Raw genomic sequence first — 24,410 nt, 5'->3', positions numbered from 1 at the left:
CCTTTAAGGTGGACATGAGAACCATGAATCAAAAACACCTTTAAGGTATCTGGTGTGTTAAGCTCTACATACAACATACAACCCATAACACATAACTGAGAGTGTGCAATTCAATTCTGATTTGCAGAATTGCAATTCTGATTTGCAGAATTGCAATTCTGATTTGCAGATGAGATATTTGTAACCGTTTTTACTCAGAAGTAGACCCACTGCTTTCCATGGGTGTTATTCTTAAGTAATAGTGCACTGAATTGTAGCCTGGGAAGGAGGGTCCCATCCTGGTGTTTCAAAAAACAGACCTGCTTTGCAAGCATTTGCTAAGCAGAACCAGGCTGCAGCAGAAGGAAGGAGAATAAAAGGTTAACTTTGGCTGGAATGTCCCTGGAAAGTCACTAAGAGGCACTAAGAGGTGCCTGCCTGAGCTGAGCAAAAAGCTCAGCTGAGAAGAAACTGTTCAGAGTTGAAAGGCTCTGCCCTCTGATTGACCTGTAGATAAGTCGAAGTGATAATTGGAGCTTGATTACTTGGCAAAAATTTCATGTACTATAGTATCTATGGTATGTAATGTGGTGCCTCTCTGGATGGCATCTCCTCTGGAACAATCCCAGTGGTCCTGGAGTGCCCTGGGAATATGTCATAATGTATGAATACATATATTCATGGGGTATTTCAGGGAGAAATGGTGATAAAATGGAGCTAACCACTGGCAGGGGGTCTAGCACTTCCACCTCTGCAAGGAGAGCATGTCTAAGCACATCTGGCACTGCTCTAGCCTCTACCATCAAACACTGGGGTGTATCCAGACCTTGGTTTGAATCCAAATATGTGTTTGGGCACATCCAAAGGAATTTTTGCCTTCTCTCTTTTGAGAGATAAATACCTAGGAGACTTTGATTGTTTGTGGTATGGGCATAAGGATCTGTGACTTAAAAAAGAAGGCCAAATTTCAACTGGGCATAGAATCATAGGGTTGGAAGGTACCCGCAAGATCATCTAGTCCAGGGGCGTCCAAACATTTTGGCAGGAGGGCCACATCATCTCTCTGACACTATGTCGGGGGGCCGGGGGAAAAAAGAATTAATTTACATCTAAAATTTGAATAAATGTACATAAACTAATATATTGGAGATGGAACTTATATAAATGAATGACGGTCTTTCAATAGCTCAAGGCCTATAAAAGGCCTCACACAAAGCAAGGCTGGCCTTTCCTTTGCTGCTGCTGCAGTATCACAAATGTGAAACAGCAAGCAGTGGAGAGAGCCCTCGTCCCACAGCTCACATGAGAGGGCAAACAGTCACCCTCACACTGAGAGTGGTTGCATTGGGCCAGCACAGGCTCCAGCAAGTCTCCAGAGGGCCAGAGACTCACTGGAGACGGGGCACTCCGAGCGGGCCTGATTGGGAGTCCCCGAGGGCCGCAAGTGGCCCCGGGGCTGGGGTTTGGGCACCCCTGATCTAGTCCAACCCCCGTCTATAGCCGGAAATCTGCCTAGATTATCTCCAGCAGCTGCTTGTCAAGCCTCTGCTTGAAGATCTCCAGTGAGAGAGAATTTATCACCTCTCTCAGCAGTCTGTTCCAATGCTAAACCATCCTGACCATCAAGAACATCTTCCTGATGTCCAATCTGAATCTCTTCTCTTGCAGTTTGTAGTCATTGGATCTAATTCTACTCTCAGAGGCAGCTGAGAACAAATTTGTTCCTTTTTCCACAACAGCCCTTCAGGTATTTGAATAGCAGTATCTTGTCCCCACTCAGCCTATTCTTCTCCAGGCTAAATATACAACCTTTTGTTGTAGAGCTTGTTCTCCAACCCCCTGATCATCCTTGTCGCTCTTCTGTGAACCCATTCCAGTTTGGCTGCATCTTTCCTAAAGAAAGATGCCCAAGCATACCTTTGGAGGCAGGCCTCTGATTAGCTACACCTTAAAATTTTGCAGAATTTCTCACCCACTCTCTAAAGTCATTCTGTTTTGTCCCTCCCCCTTAAATTTCTTGAGCATCTTTGGATTTCACTGGAACTAGTTCCAAAAGAATTTTTGTATCAGTTACTAATGAAAACCTGGCTTTGGATTAAAATGACATGATGATGTTCTGTGCAGCCTAGATCCTTCCTGGACCTAGTTTGGCTGTGTTGACATCATCACAATTCTTTCCTTGAGTTTCCCAAAGCTTGAATAATCCAGATGGCATCTTGTTTTTTAAACTAGCTCAGTCATGCACATCCTCATAAGGGTTTCCTTTCATGTCTAGTCCTAGTAATTGTGCCTTTTTATGCATTTGAAGAGACACAAGTGGCTCTATTAGGCCTTCTCCTCTGAAATATTTATACCTTGATTTAGCTTCACAGCAAGCTCTCTCTCTCCTCATCTGACAGCAAAATTATTATTTCCTCTGCAAGGGATTAGTATCCAAGACAGATCCATGTAGGCTCTTAAATGGTCCTCGGAATATTCTTTTTCTCATTGTATTTTACTGTTTTCCCCCAACCCCTGTCCTTCCTATTTTGTTCCCATTCTGAAAGCACTGCTGCAATTTCCTTGCCACCAAAGATATCTAAAATCCAGTTGAAACAAATGTGTGCCCTTTTTCTTTTGGCTGCTGCATTACTGATGTTTGAAAAGGATTGAAAAGGGAATTGTTTGCTCTATTGTCTTGACACAGAAAAAGTCGTAGCTGTGCCCTTTGAAAAGATGACAAGAAGAGGAGGAAGCATGAATGTCTGAATCGCTGCAACTAATCAATTAGCTTATTCACAGATTTGAAACTCTTCAAATTAAATGGAGTCAGGCAGATGGCTCTCCTGCGCAGTACAGGTGCAGCCTATTTATCCACGGATTTTTTATCTGTGGATTTGTCCCAACGGGAATGGGGTGGGGGAACCAAAAGTCACACACACCTTTGCCTCCTTTGCCCTTCGCTGGCATCTAGATCCATTTCCAGGCAGCCCAAAACACTGCAAAAAAGCTCTGCCTCGCCCAGGCAGGGAAATAGCCCTGGAAGAGGTTCCCCTTGCAAAGGAACAGTAACAGTCCTAGAGCCCCTGAGCCAGCAAAGAGGGGAAGGGGGAAAGGGGAAAATCTCTGTAGCCAGAACACGTGCAGCAAGGTGGAGCTCGCTCGCTCGCTCGCTCTCGCTCTCTCTCTCTCTCTCTCTCGCTCTCTCTCTCTCTCTCACACACACACACACACAGGGGCAGGTGTGGTAGCAACAGAAGGGATTGCTTAAAAAAAACCAGGAACTCTTTCCCAAATTCCCCCCCCCATTGAGATGGTGCAGTCAATCACACAAGCAATTCCCCCCCCCCCCATGGTGCAGGCTATCTAGGACTCAAGCAAGCCTTCCCACCAAGCAAAGCATGAGATTTAACCTACAATCGTCTCCTCACTTTCCTGGGAGTAAGCCCCATTCACTACAATGGGGCTTATTTCTGAGTAGAAACGCAAAGGGCTGGACTCTTAAAAGATCAGCATCCCATGTAAAAGAAACTGGGCAGCTGGCAATGGGGAAGGCTGAGTATGGAGTGGAGGGGAGGGAACTGATAACAGCTGCCTTAGTTCCCTTCCATCCGGAAGTGTCAGGCTGCAGTGTATTTGCGTAACTCTATGGAATTTAGCAGAACATGTTTTTTGTTAATCCGAGTCATGGAATGGAACTAACGTGGATAAATAGGCTCCACCTGTATTTCCATTTATAAGAGGGACAGTGCCAGAACATGGGTCTGGCCTACACTCAGGGTAGGATTTAGGCTTGGTGAGGCCCTAAGCTAGTGGTTCCCAAATGTTTTTGACTGGCGACTCCCTTCACCTAAGAGGCCATTGGCCACAACTCCCCATTAGGGCTACAATCCTATACATTGTATAGGGCAGCAAGTTTCCTGCTAGGATTCCCGGGCTGGTTTCTGCAGCTCCCTGGGCATCTGCGATTAACAGTTTGGGAACCACTGCCTTCATCTATATAAAACTTGGCAGCCCCTTGTTAAACCAGAACCCCTCTTCTGGTTCCCCTGGTGGGTTGCATCCCACCCATTTGGGAACCACTGAGCTAGTAAGAATCCTGAGGGTGATATATCACACTGAGTCATGTCACACTGTAGGGGGCAGCTGCTATATTTGGATTGCTACCCCACATTCAGAATAAAAGTAGGCTCAAGAAAACCCAGGTTTACAATCTCAGCTAAGCCCCAAGAAGGGTTGCCAAGTTGCATGCATCCAAAAACCTGAGATTTCTGAGGCATGACATGGTGATATCACATGATTGCCCCAATGATGTCACAAGTCTGCCAACCCTTGAAAAAGAGGGGAGAAATCTGGTGCCAGGGGGAGGGCCAATAGGAAAGGGGTAGAGGCCAGAAACAGTCCAGAAATGACCTCTGCTGCCCATCCAACTGAGGAAAGAAAAAAAAGCAGAAAGCTGGAGCTATGATGTCATTTTCGAGAAACTAGGGTTGGCCCAATCCTATCTTGGGCCAACCCACAGCGTACAGCAGCAGTGGTGCAGGTTCCAATGCATGCTGTGGGCCAGCCAGGAACAAGGCAGTGCTAGGTAAAAAAAATAACTGTCTACCCTGTTACCCCCTGCTCCTCAATGGGGCTACTCAGGTCTGTGCCAGCTCTTTGCTGGCATAAATCTGAGTTGATCTAAGGGACCATGTCAAGCCTGGGCCAAGGGCATAGGACAGCAGTTTTCAAACTCTCGTGGAGAGTTTGAGCCGCTCTAAGTTCTTGCGGGGCAGGGGGGAGGCAGCAGGGGGAAGGCAGCTCAGGGGGGCTGCAGGGGCTTGGTTATACTTACCTGAGCCTCCTGCAGCCTCTCATGGGTTTGGGGAGCCCTTTGCGATCTTCTGCAAGGCTCCCCGCAGTTTCAGAAGTGAAAGTGGAGTGATCTCGCTCCACTTCCGATCCTGGAGCTTGCACTGCTGCCTCCGCCCTGCCTCCTGGCTGCCCCCACCCCTTAAGGGGGCAGAGGCCAGGGCCCACAGGCCGGGGCATCGCAATGGCTTCAGCCTGCCCTCCTTCACCCATCCCTTTTGCTCCCTCTCCACAGGACAAGCAGTCATTATCCCAGGAGAATGGTCTCGGCAACTGCTTTTTGTCCTTGTTGGGTGATTACGATATTATTATTGGAAGGACTAATATTAATCTTGATGATATCCACCAAGATTTCCCATTTCAAGTAGGGGGTTGGAATAGATGACCTTGAAGGTCCCTTCCAACTCTATGATCATTGGCCCCAGGGCCAGCCCATGACCTTGTGACATGTGCAGGGGTATCTGAAAACTGCCCCATACCCAATGATGTGTCAGCCTCTGTTCCTCCCATTCTCCAATGTTCCAGCTCATTGCTCTCCTCCCATCCACATTTCCTCTTCTTCTCTGTCCCCCTTCTTCCTTTTCCAGTTCAGGGACTGGAAGATGAAGGAGGAGCTGTGGAAGTAAGTAGGTGAACCGAAATGGGCACCCGCCCCCATTATCATCTTCTCACCATGGTGTACATATGCGCCACTCGCAAGAGTTCTGTGCATCCCTGAGCATCTCCAAAAGATCGAATCCCCAAGCAGTTGGAAGGATGAAGCTGTTTCATGAGGAAGTTGCAGCAGACTTCAATGACTTGCGAAAGCTGGAGAAGGCAGGCCGCAGCCAGCAAACTCTCAATGGTATCCTCCTTCAGCTCCAAGACACCTACATAGTTCATTTAAAAAAAAAAATTGTTCATTAAAAAAATTTTAAAAATGCATGCGCACAGCACGTTAAGGTCCAACCTGGTACCACAGAACTAGCTGTTCTGATACAGTGAATATAGAATGAAGGAGTTACCTGTGTAGGCATAGTGCACCAGGGCTTTCAATGCATCAGGGTCCACACCTTCCATTTTTATTTCCTCTTGTTTAGCTTCAAGGACATCATTGGTAAACATTGCAGCAAAATAGTCAGACACTGCACTGAGGACCAACCTGTGAACAGAATCTTTTGTGAGCATCTACTTCAGCTCCTCATCATGAGGGGAGCACACACCTTCCTTGTTGAGGGTTTTTGCCTGCTTTTTAAAATGATGCGTTGTGGGCACAGAACAACATTGTTTTGCCTTTGACTAAAACGTCAGGCTTGTGTGCAGTCAAGAGAAGCAAATGATTAAGTAATTTAATTCTCCTAGAGAGCTGCTTCACTTTACTGGGGAATGAAATTCCTGTCATTGGCTCGTGTCCTGCATGGCTCTGTTTTGAGTACTTAATGCAAATATTTCCTCAAAGCAGGAGATTGGTATGGCTTGGCACACTTGGTTTGCTTCCAGACTAGGGTTCTTCAGTGCTGCTGAAGTATTGCTTTCCTGCAATCAGCTAGAAACAAGATTAAAGTAGTGGTTCCAAACAGTGATATTATCTGGTAATGGTAGTTTGCTGTGCCCAAAATCACCTATAATTTTTACTCACAAGTTACTTCCAGTTAGCAGAGGTCCCCTGATATATGTTAATTTATAGGTTTGAAGCTTCTGCCCCATGAAGCTTCTGCTCCATTTCCTGAAGCTTCTGTCCCATCTTTTACATACTGTTTCCTGTTCAGTATGGTTGGAGGACCAAGTGACAAACTGCCCTGTAATTGCCCCAATAATTGCCCCAATGAAGAAGGAACCTTAACTACTGATTTATTTTCACTACTCTTTCTTTTCTTTCTCATATAGCAAAATAACACAATTTTTATATATTTAAAAAATAGAAATCAGTAATGGGCAGCTCAATCTCATCCTGCAGTGGAATAGCTAGGCTGAGTGGCCTGCACTGTATCCAGCACAGGGTAGGAGGCAGCTGCCACACAACTCAGAGTAAAGGGATTTATTTCCCTTTACCTTGTGTTGTGCGGCAGTCACCTCAATGGGGCTACTCATTGGGGCTACTGAACCTCTGCTAATTGGGTAAGAGGCACTTTTTCAAGTGGGTGCTCCTTTTTTAGCAGGGGGAGAGTAACTGGCCCACCCTATGTTTGCCTGCCAGACCAAGGGGCCACTGTTGACACCACACCCCATCTCCTGGAGGGATCTTGTGCACTTCCATTACAGCATGATGTGCTGGCCTCTCACACCGGGTGACACAAACTCTAGGGACGCCACTGCACCAGCATTACAGGGTTATAATCAAAATGAAGGAAAAGAGAAAAATAAAAAGTGGGTGCTCCTTTTTTTAGCAGGGGGAGAGTAACTGGCCCACCTCCCCCCAGCAGTGTCTGTTCTAGTGGCTGTCTGCTGGTGTTCTTTGTGCATCTTTTTAGATTGTGAGCCCTTTTGGGACAGGGAGCCATTTAGTTATTTGATTTTTCTCTGTAAACCGCTTTGTGAACTTTTAGTTGAAAAGCGGTATATAAATACTGTTGTTATTATTATTATTATTATTATTATTATTATTATTATTAATAATAATAATAATAATAATAATAATAATAATAATAATAATAATAATAATAATAATAATACTCAGATCTGGTGCAGATCAAAGCAGCCTGGTGTAAAGCCAGGCTATTTGGAAGTGGGGTTAAGATATGGGCTAGGTTGCCCAGGCTGGACCCAGTCCACCCACCAGCCCTCCCTCCCCCCGCCTAAAAATGCTCTCATTCTGCCCTCCTGCCACCCTCCCTAACCCCCCCCCACCTGCCCAGCCTCCTTAGGCTGGCGCTAACTCACTCATCTCTGGCCTGGATCTGGTGCGGGGAGGTCAGCACGGATTCTTGTCCCAGCCTCCCCGACTCTGGAGTTGTCACAGACAAGGCACAAGGGACTTGCACCAGGTGATCAAGTGCTTTGAATTGTACTCTCAGTCATGCAAACTGGCTTATTTGAATAATTTATACATCTTGCAGAATTCAGCTATTCCTGTTGCAGAATGTCACTGTCGTCCATCTTTAATGGGGGTGGTCTAAGACAGTGGTTCCCAAACATTTTAGAGGCCCTGGAGGCTGCTGCCTGATTTATAATGCCAAAGGGTGTGGCTAGAATGGTGATTGGGCAGCAGTGCCCCCCCAGTAGCAGCTTGTTTAACTCTTGATGCATATAGCCCAGTGTTTCTCAAACTGTGGGTCGCAAGCCCATTTCAGGTGGGTCCCCGTTCATTTCAATATTTTATTTTTAATATATTAGACCTGATGCTGCCATGGTATGTGACTGCATTTGGGAAATGTTACAGACCTGTACTTTTAACAAGCTACTCTGTATATGCTTCTAACAATGACAGTAAATGTGACTTACTCCTGGGTAAGTGCGGGTAGGATTGCAACCTAGGATTGTTAAAAATTTTCCTGTTTGATGATGTCTCTTTCAGTCATGATATCACTTCCAGTCGGTCCTGATAGATTACACAGGCCTACAAAATTGAGGGTCAGAAAAGTTTTTCCCAAGCTTTATGGTAGTTTGATATGAATTTGGGGGTGCTGATTCAAAAAATGGCATCCGTTTTACCCTATCACATCTAGATTTGGAGATATAGTATAGCCTCATTAGTGAATGGTTCAAGCAGCTTCCTCATGAGGAAGCCATGGTGTAGGCTTCCTCATGAGGTACCTGCTTGAACCATTCACTAAACAAGCTATGCGGTGTCTCCAAAACTAGACATGATAGGGTAAAACAGATGCCATTTTTGGAATCGGCACCCCAAATATACCCAGGAATTGGTGTAACGTTTAAGGAAGCAAAATGTGTGTTGGCCTATCATTCTGAAAAGTGGGTCCCAGTGCTGAATGTGTGAGAACCACAGACATACCCTAATCTGCCCTGTCAGTCTCATCAACCATCAAAAATTGCATCATGATCAACTGGGGGGTCCTGGACCCACAGTTTGAGAACCACTGGTCTAAGTCATCAGTGACAGTTGTTACTACTCTACAGTGTAACAGAAAGGCCATTCTTTCCCATATCTTTGGTGCCTGGTTTCCAAAAGAAAAAATATGAGGACTTTTTTTCTGGGATACAAAGAGGAGGTATGATGGTGGTCAAATCTTTTACCTGTGAGCAGGGATCTTGTGATCTCCTGCAATTAGAAGGACATCACAGAGTTGTTTCTGCTGGAGATAATTTTCCATCTTGCGGAATGTCTTCTCTGCGTGATTTGTGGAGTGAAAATATTCATCTGATCCATTGTTGTTCACTCCTGTAGGAGAGGAACAGCTGCCTATAGATAGCCTGTTGAAGAACAAAGATAAAATGAGGTCACTTCTGTGATAATTGGCCCGTGAAAATTGCTAGGCGTCCAAAGAGTCTGAGAGATGTGGAAAGCAAATTAATTAAATTCACCTAGAACTAATATGGGGGGGGGGACTGTTTGTATTTTTTGAACCACACGCTGGGATTTCTGCCAAATGGCACTTCATTCTTGCCTTTTACATTCAACAGATAATGTGTTCTTATGCAAAATTATTTCCTGTGGAAGGGAAAAGGCAAATAGGAAAGCCATGAACATTTAGAGCCCAACTGTATCCTAATTTCCAGCGCTGATGCAATTGTGCCAACAGGTTGTGTGTTGGGGGTAGGATGTGCCACCATCCTGTGGTGTGTAGGTAGTCATGCTGGCCTCCTCAAGGTAAGTGAACATTTGTTCCCTTACCTCAGGGCTGCATTGCAGTTGCATCAGTGCTGGAAAGTTGGGTAGGACTGGGCCTTAATGATTAAAAAAAAATACATTCACCAATTCAGGAAACCATGGGCCCAGTCCTATCCAACTTTCCAGCTCTGGTGTAACCACAATGCAGCCCCATAGTAAGGAAGAACATGTTCCTATACTTTAAGAAGGCCTCAGTGATTGCCCCTCCACCACAGGATACATACAGCTCACACTCCACTGGCACAACTGCACCAGCACTGGAAAATTGGATAGGATTGGGCCCCATGTGATTTGAGCAGGAGTATGAGGTTTGACATCAAATACACTACAAGTTCCCAGTCTGTGTACAGATGATCTTTTCTGGGGGGAGGGGGATTTGGAGGAGTTCTTTTTGGAGCTCTCATGTTCTTGCCAGGCCAACTTGTCCCTTAAAATAGCCATGATGTCAGAGGATTGGAGGATAGCAAATGTCACACTGGTCTTTAAAAAGGGAAGGAAAGGGGACCTGGGAAACTATAGGCCAGTCAGCCTAATGTCTATTCCAGGTAAGATGGTGGAATGCCTCATCAAAGATAGAATCTCAAAACACATAGACGAACAAGCCTTGCTGATGGAGAATCAGCATGGCTTCTGTAAGGGTAAGTCTTGCCTCACAAACCTTTTAGAATTCTTTGAAAAAGTCAACAGGCATGTGGATGTGGGCGAACCCATGAACATTATATATCTGGACTTTCAGAAGGTGTTCGACACGGTCCCTTACCAAAGGCTACTGAGGAAACTCCACAGTCAGAGAATTAGAGGGCAGCTCCTCTCATGGATTGAGAACTGGTTGAAGACCAGGAAACAGAGAGTGGATATCAATAGGCAATCTTCACAATGGAGAGAGGTGAAAAGCGGTGTGCCCTAAGGATCTGGTGCTTTTCAACCTGTTTATAAATGACCTGGAGACAGGGTTGAGCAGTGAGTGGCTAAGTTTGCAGACGACACCAAACTTTTCCAAGTGGTGAAGACCAGAAGAGATTGTGAAGGGCTCCAGAAGGATCTCTCCAAACTGGCAAAATGGGCCGCAAAATGGCAGATGAGTTTCAATGTAAGTAAGTGCCAAGTAATGCACATTGGGGCAAAAAATCAAAACTTCACATATAGGCTAATGGGTTGTGAGCTGTCTGTGACAGATCAGGAGATAGATCTTGGGTTGGTGGTGGACAGGTCGATGAAAGTGTCAACCCAATGTGCAGCGGCAGTGAAGAAGTCCAATTCTATACTTGGGAGAAAAAGTATTGAGAATAAAACGGTTAATATTATAATATAGAAATTGATGGTAAGGCCACACTTGGAGTATTGTGTCTGGTTCTGGTCACCACATCTCAAAAAAGACATAGTGGAAATGGAAAAGGTACAAAAGAGAGAGACTAAAATGATTAGTCTCTGGGGCACCTTCCTTATGAGGAAAGGCTACGGCGTTTGGGCCTCTTCAGTCTAGAAAAGAGACGCCTGAGGGGGAACACAATTGAGACATACAAAATTATGCACGGGATGGACAGAGTGGATAGAGAGATGCTTTTTTCCCTCTCACACAACACCAGAACCAGGGAATATCCACTGAAATTGGGAGAGTTAGGGCAGAAAAAAAAATATATATTTCTTTACTCAGCATGTAGTTAATATGTGGAACACCTTGCCACAGGATGTGGTGATGGTATCTAGCCTAGATGCCTTTAAAAGGGGATTGGACAAATTTCTGGAGGAAAAATCCATCATGGGTTACAAGCTATGATGTGCATGTGCAACCTCCTGATCTCAGAACTGGGCTATGTCAGAATGCCAGATGCAAGGGAGGGCACCAGGATGAGGTCTCTTGTTATCTGGTGTGCTCCCTGGGGCCTTTGGTAGGCCACTGTGAGATACAGGAAGCTGGACTAGATGGGCCTTTGGCCTGATCCAGTGGAACTTTTCTTATGTTCTTGCAGGTTTTTATAACTCTTCGAGCAAATCCATGTTTCTTTTAGCAATATATGCACCTACACTCTAGATCAGTGGTTCTCAAACTTTTTAGTGGCTCTAGGAACTGCTGCTTGATTTATAAATGCCAAGGGGTGTGGTGGTGATGGTGATTGGGCAGCAGTGCTTCCCCCACCCCATTAGCAGCTTGTTTAACCCTTGATGCACATACCCTAATCTACCCTGTCAGATTCATAAACCACCCAGAATTGGGTCACAACCCACTGTCCCAAACCCACACAGTTTGAGAACTGATGCTTTAGATCAGGGGTCTCCAAACCCCAGCCTGGGGGCCAGATGCGGCCCACAGCCAGCCTCTGCCTGGCCCATAGCCAGCCTCTTGTCCCCTGAAAGACTCTAGCCCACTCAACTGAACACCACCAGAGCTGTGCTCTGGTTTTGTCTGCAGGGTGTTCTGAGGTCCAGCGAGGTTGAATGAATGAGCCCATTCATTCATTTATTCACTCATCTAAGTTCCATTTCTAATTTGTTTATTAAAATTTTATGTTTTAATTTTTTTCTGGCCCTCAACACCATACCAGATATTTGATGCAGCTCTCTGGCCAAAAAGTTTGGAGACCCCTGCTTTAGATCATTCAAAAACATTTTTTTTCTTGCAATTTTTCCTTGGATGTGAAACTGACAGATCCAGACTACCTCTGCTTGGTTTAGTAAATTTCATAGACCTGCTACCAAGTCAAACTAGAAAACTGTTGCTTTGAGGAAGACAGGGTCAAACAGAGTTACTCTATATGTTCCCCATTTTGTACCCCATCAAACTACTGTGGCTGATTAGAGGTAACATTATGGTAGTGCTAAGGGGAAAGTCAGTCCAACTGAAGTATAGAAATGATCATCTGTGCACAGCCTGAAAGATTTGCTGCAGTTGATTGAGAAGGCCTGACTCCCTCTTCCCCCCTCTTTCCTATTTTCCGTCAAAATGAGTTATCCTCAGTGCCAGCCACTAACTGAGCATTTGACGGAAACTCATTATATGCCTTTGAATGCCGCAAAGGCTACTGCGTTAGAAGATAAATATGGGAGACTGAGCTCAAAAATTGGGACCATTAGGTAAATAGTGCTTCAAATTGCTGGCATTGCATTCCAGGCAGAAGAAGGCGACATGCAAGAGCCAGAATTAGTGCACAGGGCAGAAAATGTCCTGGGGGTGTCCTCTTTAATCCTGTTGGCGTGATTGTTTCAAAAATGGAGTAGAAATGGCAATTCGCTCTGGCTTGCCTGTTTCTTTGAAGCTGCATCTTCACAGCACTCTCCCTTGTAACAAAACTTTGTGGCATGATTAATAGTCAGCTTGCCCAGGAATCATGACAAGCTCCTCTGCCCTTGGCCCATAAGAACATCAGAAGCGTCTTTCTGGCTCAAAGTCCAACACTCATCAAATCCAACATCCTTCTTCATACAAGTAGGAGATGAAGGCAGGCTCCTCTCCCATCTCTGCCCCTCTGCAACGGGGATTCAGGGGCAAACAGCTGCTGAAATTGCACAGGAAATTTTTGTATGGGAGAGAATTGAAATAATTATTGGGCAATGCAATCCTAATGCGGCCTTGAGTTGGTTCCTAAGTGAACCAAAGTGAACAAGGCGTAAAGCACGTTTGCAATCACTGGCGTCACTGGGGTTTGTGTCACCAGATGCGGAAGGCCAGTGCGTTGCCCCATGATGAACCTCCTCCCATGCAGTGGGCAGGTACTGGGCACCATTGCCCTACCCCCATGGGTTTTTTGGCTACAACTTTTGATAGAATAGAGATATTTCAATGCGGTTTGCTTCATTGAATTTTAAATGAAATTGAATGATAAATAACATGATGGTATTATTCAAAAATACCAAGATTTAAAAATTTTTGGCCGGCAGTGGTATCAACCCCTGTGTGTGTCACCTGGTGCGGCCTGCACCCCTTAATCCCTCTAGAGGTGCCACTGTTTGCAGAGTAGGCTAGGCCAGCAAATGGAAATGTGCTGGCATAGAGAAGCCAGACTTGTGCTGGGACAGGGTAAGTTTGTGCGGCCCCCGGCAGGCTGGCACAGGGGGTGGAAGAAGACAGGGGAGACAGAAATGGAGGTGGTGAGGGACCATTTTAGGGCAGGGAAGGGCAACCTGGGGAGCGAATTGGGCCTGAGGGGGGGGGTAGGATTGGCCACAGTTGTGCAGGCCAGAACCTAACCTGCATCCCTGAACCCCCTAACCCCCAAGCAGTGTTACGTAGAGCAATTGGATATACACCCATGAAATTTGCGGGCACAGATTCAAGTAGCCTCATGCAGCTTCCTAGGGTGTTTCTCAGGGTAAGGGGAAGAAAATCCCCTCACTCCAAATTGCACCCCAGTCTGCACCAAACCTGCACTGGATACAGTGCAGGTTCATCAGCCTGCCTGATCCAGCACAGGTTAGGATTGAGCTCTAAATAAACTATAGCTTCCCGCCTCCAGCCTGATGTAGAAGACTCCAAAATTCCAGCACCTGAGCTTACCACTGATTCTGCATAAAGTGTAGATTAAATCTAACCGATGGCAGTTTGGAAGATACGGGATAGAAACATAAAAATAAAAAAAATGCAATGCCTCTGGGGGGGGGGAGAGAGACATAGCCAGGAACTGACTGTTTTTTCTCTTTTTGCAAAATATTTTTTGCTGTCTGTGAAAATGTCCTCTGCAGGTAATTTTATGTCTCCAACATAAAGGGGAACTCATGTAACATTAATGAAAACTTGTATGATGCTAGGTCTGGAAAATCATTTTCATTTATCATCTCTGGGTTGTTTTTATGAGTTTGGGATTAAAATGAGCCATTTTGCCACGACTAGCTGTCTTGTTGCATGGTTCAGAAAATAGCAAGCTAGTTTGTATTTATGAAGCAGGAATACCAAGAGACCTAAATCAGGAAGAAGGGAGCTGCTCTACAGAGTGTTGTATTTTACATGCCACTCAGATCCAAGGGTCCAATCATTCTCCTCTTTGCTGTCTCAGAAAGAAACCGTATCAGGTGTAACGTAATCATAATTTGATATCTGATCTTGAACTGCATTAATATTCATTGTTAGATTTTCTACAAGTTCTGCACATATAATAGTAGCGTGTGTGGACAGTATATTCTCCATAACTTGTGCAGATTTGAGTAACCTGTGTAGGGCTTTCAGGTGCAGGACGGCGGGGGAGGATGTGGCACCAGCCTCTGCTGTCATCCCCACTCCCCACCTAGGCCTGAATTGCCCCCAGGCTGCCTTTCCCTGCCTCCAGAATCATAGAATTATAGAGTTGGAAGGTGTCTAATAGGTCATCTAGTCCAAGCCCCTGCCTTAGGCAGGAAATCCTCTTAGAGCATCTCCAACAGGTGCTTGTTGAGCCTCTGCTTGAAGATCTCCAGTGAGGGAGAGTCCACCACCTCTCTCGGCAATCTGTTCCACTCCCGAACCGCCCTTACCATCGGGAATTTTTTCCTGATGTCTAATTGAAATCTCCTCTCTTGCAGTTTGTACCCTCTGGTTCTAGTTCTAACTCTACATCCTCTTGCCACCTTCGTTCCTCCATCCATAGGAGGTGCACTTACCCCATCTGACTGCTGCTCTCTCTTCCACTGGTGCAAGAGGCTGGCGCCTGCCCACACCAGCCTCAGTACCAGCAGCAACTACAGCTGGGTCATCATGAAGTGCTTTGCGTCACTTTTGCGATGGCTGTTGCCTGTGCAGCACATGCAAGGACAGCACTGCCCAGGCATAAGACGAGGCTGTAAGACTGCTTACCACTATGTGCTGCTAAATACTGCTTGAATAGGAACAGCAGGAGGAGGAGGAGGAGGGCTGTTGTCTTCATGCCTTCCTTGTGATCTGGGTTCAGCAGTGAAATGAAGGGCAAGCAGACAGATAGCCCTGAAGGAATTCAAGGCTTGTAGCAGGTTCAAATGACTGCTGTGCCTGACGGAGGGTATATAAAGTTTGAGAAGCCCGGATTATAGAATCACCATTGAAGGCAGCTCACACTAAGCATTTGCAACCATTTGGCAACTGCGACCTTATAAATAATATTCTCATTATGCACCCAAGCATCCCAGAAGAGGTCGTTTCACATGCATGATAACAAATTAAAGCTGTGCGCATTGCTCTGAAATACTAATAATCTTGTGTGCTTGTCAGGTAAATAGCCAATTATGACTTGATTAGTTGTCCAAGTCCAAAGGCTATGGAAAGCAGAAGAATTATTGTAACTAGGGACCCACTGCACAAATCCTGAAGAGCAGAGGTGGTGCCAGTGGACCTGATTTATTTGCAGTGGTCGTGTGCTGCCGGTCTAATTATACTAGATTCAGTAATTGTTCACCCAGCTGCTCTACAATAATTGCTTTTGCAATTAATCTTATTTATTTAGCAATTGCTTATACATTTTAATATCTGATTTAGGCAAGAGTGATGGCAGGAAAATGACTTGCCAAATGGATGGCCCAATGTGAGCAAGAATCAGGGCGCATTTGCATCCAGGACATGAATTTTGAAATTCATCTGTAATAGGTTTTCCTTCATAGCTCAGAAAGATCCTTTAAGGCATATTGCATTGAAGCTGCCAAGTCAATTCGTGGCCATTCTGTAACAGGCTTTACTGCACTTACCTATTATTCTTGTTGGCAACCTTCAGTCTCGAATGACTCTGGTATCGCGCTCTGAAAGGTGGTTCTGGCACAGCGTCTAGTGTGGCTGAAAAGGCCAATCCAGGAGTGACAATCCCTTCCACACTGGGAGCAAGTGCAGTCTGTCCCTGGTCTGTCTCCCTGGCTATGGGCCTTCCTTCTTTGCCTCTTAGCCTCAGACTGTTGGCCAAGTGTCTCTTCAAACTGGGAAAGGCCATGCTGCACAGCCTGCCTCCAAGCGGGCCGCTCAGAGGCCAGGGTTTCCCACTTGTTGAGGTCCACTCCTAAGGCCTTCAGATCCCTCTTGCAGATGTCCTTGTATCGCAGCTGTGGTCTACCTGTAAGGCGCTTTCCTTGCACGATCCTGGATCATCATCAGGTGATGATGTATCCTGGATCATCAGGTGATGATGCATCACCTGGATGATGCATCCTGGAGGATGCCGAGGATACCTATTATTATGGTTTAGTGTTTTTAGAGTTGCTCATTGTTAGAGAAAGAACCGTCTTTTTCCAACAAAAACATTGTGCCCGGTTTGTATGACAGCTCATTCCATAATGTTTAGCTGATTAATATCCTTTTAGATTTGCTATTGTTTACAGAGGTAGGAATGTGGCGGCAAGAAATACGGGCTTCTTAGTGCTGGCACCTTCTTTATGGAATTCCCTTGTCTTATGGTAAAGAAGTGTTTCCTCTTTAGAAAGTCTTTTAGCAGGAGGACTTGAAATATTTTTTTTATATAAGCCTTCTGAGTTTTATTAGGGTTGTTTTAGTACTGAATATCTGCTGGTTTTATGGTGGATTTTTTTAAATTGCTGTTTGCATTTTATTTGTGTGTGCTCTCTTATTCTTTTATTATGATGGCTTGCTGCTGGTTATGTTTCTTAATCTTTGCATTTTTATGTAGTATTTATTTAGGTGTTGTTTTTTTTATTGTATACAGGTAGGACCTCTGTATCCACTGATTTAGGACCCAATCCTATCCAACTTTCCAGCTCTGTAGCCACAATGCAGCCCTATGGTAAGGCAACGCGGAAGGACCCATACCTTGACAAGATTCCAGTGATTGCCACTCCACCACAGGATGCAGCACACACCCTGCTGCCACAACTGCACCAGCACTGGAAAGTTAGATAGGATTGGGCCCTTGGTATCCACTAATTAGACTCACTACTGATTCCAGGGTTCGCCTTTAAATGCCTTGTAACACGGAAAAAAGCACCAAAATCCCATTTCCTACCTTCATGCTGTTAAATAATTATAATTTCATTCCATTAGATTCCATTATTCACCCCATTTAGTGGCTGAATGCAGTATAGTGTCTATACCAATGCATTCTGGGGTGACAATAGAGGAGCAAGAAATCTGGAAGTGGGTCTTTAGAGCTATTTTTCCACTGATTTGGTATCCACTGATTTTTTTTACCCTCTGGGGGTTCCAGAACAGAAGCCCAGGGGATAAAGAGGAATGACCTGTAGTTGATGTTTTGTGCATCTTGGAGGGATCAGCTTGAGCTTTATCTTACGTATTAGATTACTGAAAGTGAAAGGGCAGCATAGTTCACATAAAGCAAAAATATCCATTTTTTTTCCCAATAGATATAACTGAGTATTCTCTTTATTAGTCTAACTGGAAAGTTCACTTCTTACAGCACAAGCCTATGCATGTCTACTCAGAAGCAAGCCCTGCTGAGTTCATTGGGGCTTATTCCCAGACAAGGAGATATAGCAGTGGTTGTGAGTGTCTCACTACGCCCCCACAGCCTCTTCTTCCCAGCTCAGACAAGCACCACTACCTTGGATATCATGAAACCTCATGAGGTCCAAGATGGTGACACCCAAATCTCATGATATTTTGTGACAGCCAAAACGATGGTACCCAAATCATGTGAGATTTTAGTGCCAATATCTTGAATCTCATGAAATTCAGAGAGCTCCAAGATGGTGAAGCCGGGAAGGAACAAGTTGGATGGGCAACTGGGGATAACCTGTAGCACCCCTGTTAATGTGTGACAACACCCTAAGCCATTGCAATACACATTGGGAACCCCTGGGATATAGAATTATAGCAGTGATTTTCAACCCTTTTCATCTCACAGCACACTGACAAGGCACTAAAATTGTCAAGACATACCATCTGTTTTTTGGCAGTTGACAAGGCACACCGTGCTGCTAACAAGGGACTCACACCTCCCAATGGTCTACTAATAAATGACCTTCCCTCAAACTCCCATAGCACACTTGTGAATCATTTGTGGCACACCAATGTGCCCTGGAATACTGGTTGTTGAAAACTGTTGGATTATAGCTTTAAAGTACAATCCTATGCATGCTTACCAGAAAGTAAGTCCCATTCTACTTGATGGGACTTACTTCTGGAGTTTGGGGGAGGGTCACTTATACTATTATTAATTATTTATTAACAGTATTTATATACCGCTTTTCAACAAAAAGTTCACAAAGTGGTTTACAGAGAAATCAAATAAGCAATGGCTCTACGATTATGACAGCTATTGGTGGATGTGAGTCCCCTGCTGGCAATGCAGTGTTGCCTTGTCAATTGTCCAACAACTAATGGTGTGCCTTGACAACTTTAGTGCATTGCCCTTATGTCAGTGCTGGAACATGGGTTAGGATTGTGCCATTGATCTCTCTGTTGCTACCTCTAACAGTATCGTTCTCCCTCTTAACTATTCCCACAATTCTTTGTATCAATCTTCTTTGTATGGTTCCAGTTTTGGATTCATTCTCTTTAAAGGAGGCAACAGATACAATACTGGACTGCCAGCTTTTAGCACACGCAGTTTCACTGCATGCCCAGCTGAGGTTTGTTAATAAAACATTTCTACAAGAAAGCCAATTGCTGCAGACCACCAGTAATTGCGCACCTGGGAGCCAGCGAGGATTCAGTTAACAGATACTGAGAACGTGAGCAGCACGATGTTCTTGTCCTAAAGCAAGATGCTGTTTTGCATAAACTGTCAGAAAGGCCCACCATAATTAGAAACGGTCGTTTCCGTAGAAACAGGGAAGCAACCTAATGTCCCAGCGATACCTTCACACTGTGGTCTAAGTGACACAGGAGATTATATTTGGTATCAAAAGAGAAGAGGTGAGTTAGTTGACATTGAGGCTAACACAACACAATCTTGGGCATGTCTGCACAGAAGTCAGTTCCCCTGAGTGCAATGGAGTAAATGTGTATAGGACTGCGGCCTCAGGGACTGAGCTGCAAATCAGAAAACAACCTTGGCTCAAATTTCACCTTTGCTCTGAGCTTATTAGGTTGACCCTAGGCAAGCCTCTTGGCCTCAGTACTTCCATCAGCAAATATAATCATCCTCAGATTTGTTCAGCAGGATGAAAATGTGTAAAAACAGTTGTCCCATAATGCACACTACTTTTTATCCTTGTGACCATGGTTCACAACCAGGTCACACCCTGAGCTATAGTGGGTCAGCCCAATGGTAGCATCACTCTACTTTTTTGCAGTTTCCAAAGGAGAAATTAAAGAGTGACTAAGAAAGAAGGAACACAGGCAGACAGGTGCGCGCACACACACACACACACACACAGAGAGAGAGAGAGAGAGAGATCCAACAACCTGTAATAAGCTAGCGTGAACCTTACCTCCTCTTTTGCACCATCTGCTGAATTGGAGACTTCCTGATTTCTTAAACCAGTTTTTCATGATAGCTAAACCAGCCACTGGGGTTTACATGATCTTAACAAACCAAGATGTCAAATCATTTGTTAAATCATGGTTCCCTGGTTCACATTTCATAGGTGGTTTAAGGAACTACGAAATGTCTGAGGACCCAATCCTATCCAATTTTCCAGCCCCGGTGCAACTACAATGCAGCCCCATGGTAAGGGAACAAATGTTCCCATACCTTAAGGAGGCCTCTGTGACTGCTGCCCCACTACAAGATGCAGTGCATGCCCCATTAGCACAGTTGCACCTGCACTGGAAAATTGGATAGGATTGGGCCCTGATTCAGCTGGGTGTGCAAGGAGGGGAGAAAGGGGAATTTGTTAAGAAGGTTGTTGTTGGGCAGGAGGTCTAGTCTAGAGGGTTGAGCCTCCATTTGCCTGAAGATAACATCCGAAGGTCGCCTGTTCGAGGCCACCGGCACCGTGCGACCTTGAAGCAGCTGACAAGCTGAAGCCGAGCAATTCCATCTGCTCTGAGCGTGGGGGGATGGAGGCCAGAATGTGCGGCCAGATCAAGAAAGTAACACCTGAATGTTGTGGTTCTTGTAAGATAGAACATTCTTTCAAATTGTAAAAATCCCTACGGGGATTTAATAAGCCTGCCTATGTAAACCGCCTTGAATAAAGTCTTGAATAAAGACCAAGAAAGGCGATATATAAATACCTGTAATAATATTGTTGTTGTTGTTGTTGTTGTTGTTGTTGTTGTTGTTGGCTCTGCCACAACAGAATTGGGCTAGAGAACAGGAAAAAAAGTGGAAGACGAATGGATGGTTGAGCATTCCTTGTATGAGATGAATTGTTGATTAATAGCGCAGGATGTTTGGTGGGTGTTTCATCAATGGCAGTAAATGCTGAAGAATGGGATCTCCTGATAGCTGAGGATGTCTTTGTGAAATGAGATGCCCATCAACCTGGAGAAAGTGGCGCACCTCTCAACCTAAGTGAGAGCTGTGTAGGGGTGTGTGTGTGTGTGAGTGTGTGTGTGTGTGTGTGTGTGTGTATGTGAGAGAGAGAGAGAGAGAGAGAGAGAGAGAGAGAGAGAGAGAGAGCACTTGGCTGCTTTGGATGAGACCAAGACAAAGAGAGACTGAACAATGAGTTTGTAGCTGGCGTTTGCTCATCCTGAAGGTGTGTCTTTGAAACTTCTCATTTCTCTTCTGTATTGTTCGGAGTGGGTGTTTCCCCTGCTTGCATATAAATACAACAAGTATTTTAAAAATGCCTCAAGTTTCCAGTGCTTCCTTATCCCAAGGAAATTACACCATCATACCAACAGAGACAGAAATAATGTGGTTGAACTAAAATTGGCAAGTGCACAATTTCAAGTCATTCATAAGTTTTAATACAACAGCCAAGCTATGACTCTGAAAATAAATGAGTTATTATCCCATACTTATTGGGACAGGCTTGTAGTAAGCCACCAAATCTCAACCAATTTGCTTTCACATTGCAAATGAGACTGTTTTTCTCTTATGTTTGTTTTTTTGTATCAAACCCATTTATGTACGTATTCTATTTAGATTTTTTTTAGGTTGCTTTTTTGGCCTCAAGTGTCCTGAAACCAGTCTGCAAATGTATTCAGAATCATAGAAATGTCCATTCACAAAATTGGAACACACTGGAGAAGTAGTTCTCAAACTGTGGGTCAGGACCTGATTTTTGGTGGGTCACCAAAGGGTGATGGAAAGATCAGATAGCCACTTGCCTCATGCCCTGAAGCTATTCAAAAATCAGATACTGTAGCTGCTAATTACCTGGCAAAGAGCTCTGCTCCTGCAGTTTGCAAGATAACTGCTAATTGCCCTGCAATGAGTTGAGCTCCTGAAGTTCGCAAGCATGTGTAAATATAGGGAGATAAATATTTGAAGGTCTTTCTTCTGATTGTTAATATAAATAAATAAAATTTGCTTTCTTTCTTTCTTTCTTTCTCCTTTAAAAAAAAAGTCTGGCAAACCTAGGTGGGTCCTGATAAGAGTGTTGTTTAAAAAAGTGAGTCCTGTTGCTTAGAGATTTGGGAGCCACTGCACTAGAGGTGATTCATCACCTCTTAGAAAGAACCCTTCTTCTGGAATTGCTATAGAATATTTTGACTTGATGTCTTGTGTTCTTTTAAACCAAATAACAATTTTAGAAAGCTCATTGGAACCTCGCTCCTTGTGTTTGTGTCACTTGTCAATGTGGAGAGAATGAAGAAGATAATGATAGTTTATTTCCTAGCCAATGAAAATTTTATGATCACACTTGCAGAAAAATGGCAGTAGTTATTTTTCCTGTGATATTTTCCTTCGAGGGAAATATTAACCTTGTGGGGTAGCCTGTGCTCAAGCGCTGTGTTTGATCTAATGGCGCACGGCATGGACAACTTTCTAAAGCATGAAACGCACTCCGCTAATGGGCTCTGCCGATCTCCTCATAAATAGTTGGGAAGTCAATGATTTCAGCCGCAAAATGACCTTTAATTGTCCATTAGCTCTAAAGTGCTTTTAGACTATGCTTCTATAAAGTAGAATTTTATAGCAACTGTTTTCATACCATTCAAAAACTGCATACTCTGTGATGCAATTTCCTGTTGATTCTGCAGTTGTGCCTCCCATTCCTTTATGAAAACAATCTATATTTTGCTTTAGCTTGCTCAGATGTCATCCCATCAGGGTTGCGTTGACTTTTCATACATTGTCAGCAGACTTTGTCTGAGAAGCCATTTTTCACAAAAAGTAACCAATGGCTGTTTTAAAAGATTTACTAAAACAGAGTTAAAGCAAGATCATATCTCTTTCTTAGTAGCCTCTGTCTGTGGGGGAGACACTGGCTGCCCTATATTAAAATCCTGGACATCTCTATTGATTTCTCTGGGTAGCACTTATTTCTTCTGAGGGGAGGATTTAAAAATGCATCTCAGTGCATATCAGGAAATCATCTGTCCATACATTGAGTTACTTTTCTTTGGTCTCCCTCCTCCCATCTCTATGTTCCTTTCTGTACATGTAGAAAATTCAGAGGCTGACAGTACAATTTAGCTCACTAAAATAGGACATATTCCTAGTTCCTGATAATCCTATTGGAATCCAGGAGTCCATGATAACATAAGGCAATGCAATGTACTTCTGCCAGGATTTAAAGTGCCAACAGATACTTCAAGCGAAGATGCTAAATCATCTCACCTGGATCATGGGCAGCTACCAGGAAGCCATTCTCTCCATTGTGTGATTGGAATCACACAGTGGAGAGAATGGCTTCCTGGTAGCTGCCTGGTAGCTGGTTAGGACTGCTGTTCAACAGGAACAGAGCTCAGGAGCAGAGCACCTTCTTTGCATGTAGAAGGTCCTGATTTCACCAGGTAGGGAAAGACCCTGGTTTGAAACCTTGGGCAGAGTTCAGGAAGACAATGTTGAGCTAAAAAGGTCAGTGTTCTTCAACCTGTCAGTTGCAACTCCAATGAGGCTGCAAAGCCTCATTGGTGAGGGGGGTCATGGTAGCCTTTCAAAGCCTGTGCAAAAGAAGGCCTTGATCCACTCCAATAACAGTCCTGTCTTATCAAAACTGAGTTCCTACACAGCCTCTTCTCGCTGTTTTGCCCCACAGCTCCTAATTCTGGCCCTGTGAGGCCGCTACCTTCCAGGGTTATTGTGAAGACCCAAGAGGTAGGGGGGAAACAAGTTAGGTGGAAGTGGGTGGCAACAGGAGCAGGGGTGGGTACACTGGGTCCTGAGAGGGAGGCGGGATCGGCAGTGGGCCCCCAGTCTCATTATTTATTTATTGGGGTTGTGGCCCAAAAAAGGTTGAAGTCCACTGAAATAGGCCATCTGATTCAGTAAAAGGCAGATTGATCATATGGACCACACACACACACACACACACACACACACACAAATTAATGTCTAGTGCAGGGGTGCTCACACTTTTTTGGCTCGAGAGCTACTTTGAAACCCAGCAAGGCCCGGAGATCTACCAGAGTTTTTTTTACAATGTTCGCACCATCATAACATATAACATTTATGTGTACAATGTATGTTGGTGTACCTTGAGCCCCACTGAGTATAACAGGACTTACTCCTGAGTAGACATGCCTAGGATTAGGCTGTGAGGCTGCAATCCTAGCCACACTTACCTGGGAGTAAGCCCCATTGAGTACAATGGGCCTTACTCCCGGCGTTTCCTCCCAGAGGCACCTGAAGGGGGTTCGGCACTCCGCGATCTACTCATTTTGCCTCGCGATCTACCGGTAGATCGCGATCCACCTATTGAGCACCCCCGGTCTAGTGTGTGCACAGCATCCAGTGATAGGGAGCCTGAAATGGGAGTACCAACGACTTCTCTTAATACCTCTGCATTTCACTGAAATTGCATTTCACAACCTTTACTTAAAGGCCACTTCCATACTGATAACTAGCTCTTGCTTCTCCCTTAGGTAACAGCTACAGCCAATTTTTGCTGCTTATAACAAGGAACTATGATATATAATTTAAGTTCCTTC

General features: G+C 44.7%; 1 protein-coding gene across 1 annotated transcript in view; it reads right to left on the bottom strand.

Annotated features, from left to right (window-relative positions):
- KLHL4 (kelch like family member 4) overlaps positions 1 to 24,410 on the bottom strand; it is a 56,877-nt gene that overhangs the window by 21,860 nt on the left and 10,607 nt on the right. Inside the window, 3 exon segments of the mRNA XM_066639987.1 lie at positions 5,485 to 5,681; positions 5,817 to 5,953; positions 8,986 to 9,162. Of these exon segments, the coding sequence (XP_066496084.1) occupies positions 5,485 to 5,681; positions 5,817 to 5,953; positions 8,986 to 9,162 (511 nt within the window).

Source organism: Tiliqua scincoides, chromosome 12 (assembly GCF_035046505.1).
Source record: "Tiliqua scincoides isolate rTilSci1 chromosome 12, rTilSci1.hap2, whole genome shotgun sequence".
In the NCBI taxonomy this organism is placed as follows: domain Eukaryota; kingdom Metazoa; phylum Chordata; class Lepidosauria; order Squamata; family Scincidae; genus Tiliqua; species Tiliqua scincoides.
This window is presented reverse-complemented; position numbering and strand designations above follow the sequence as displayed.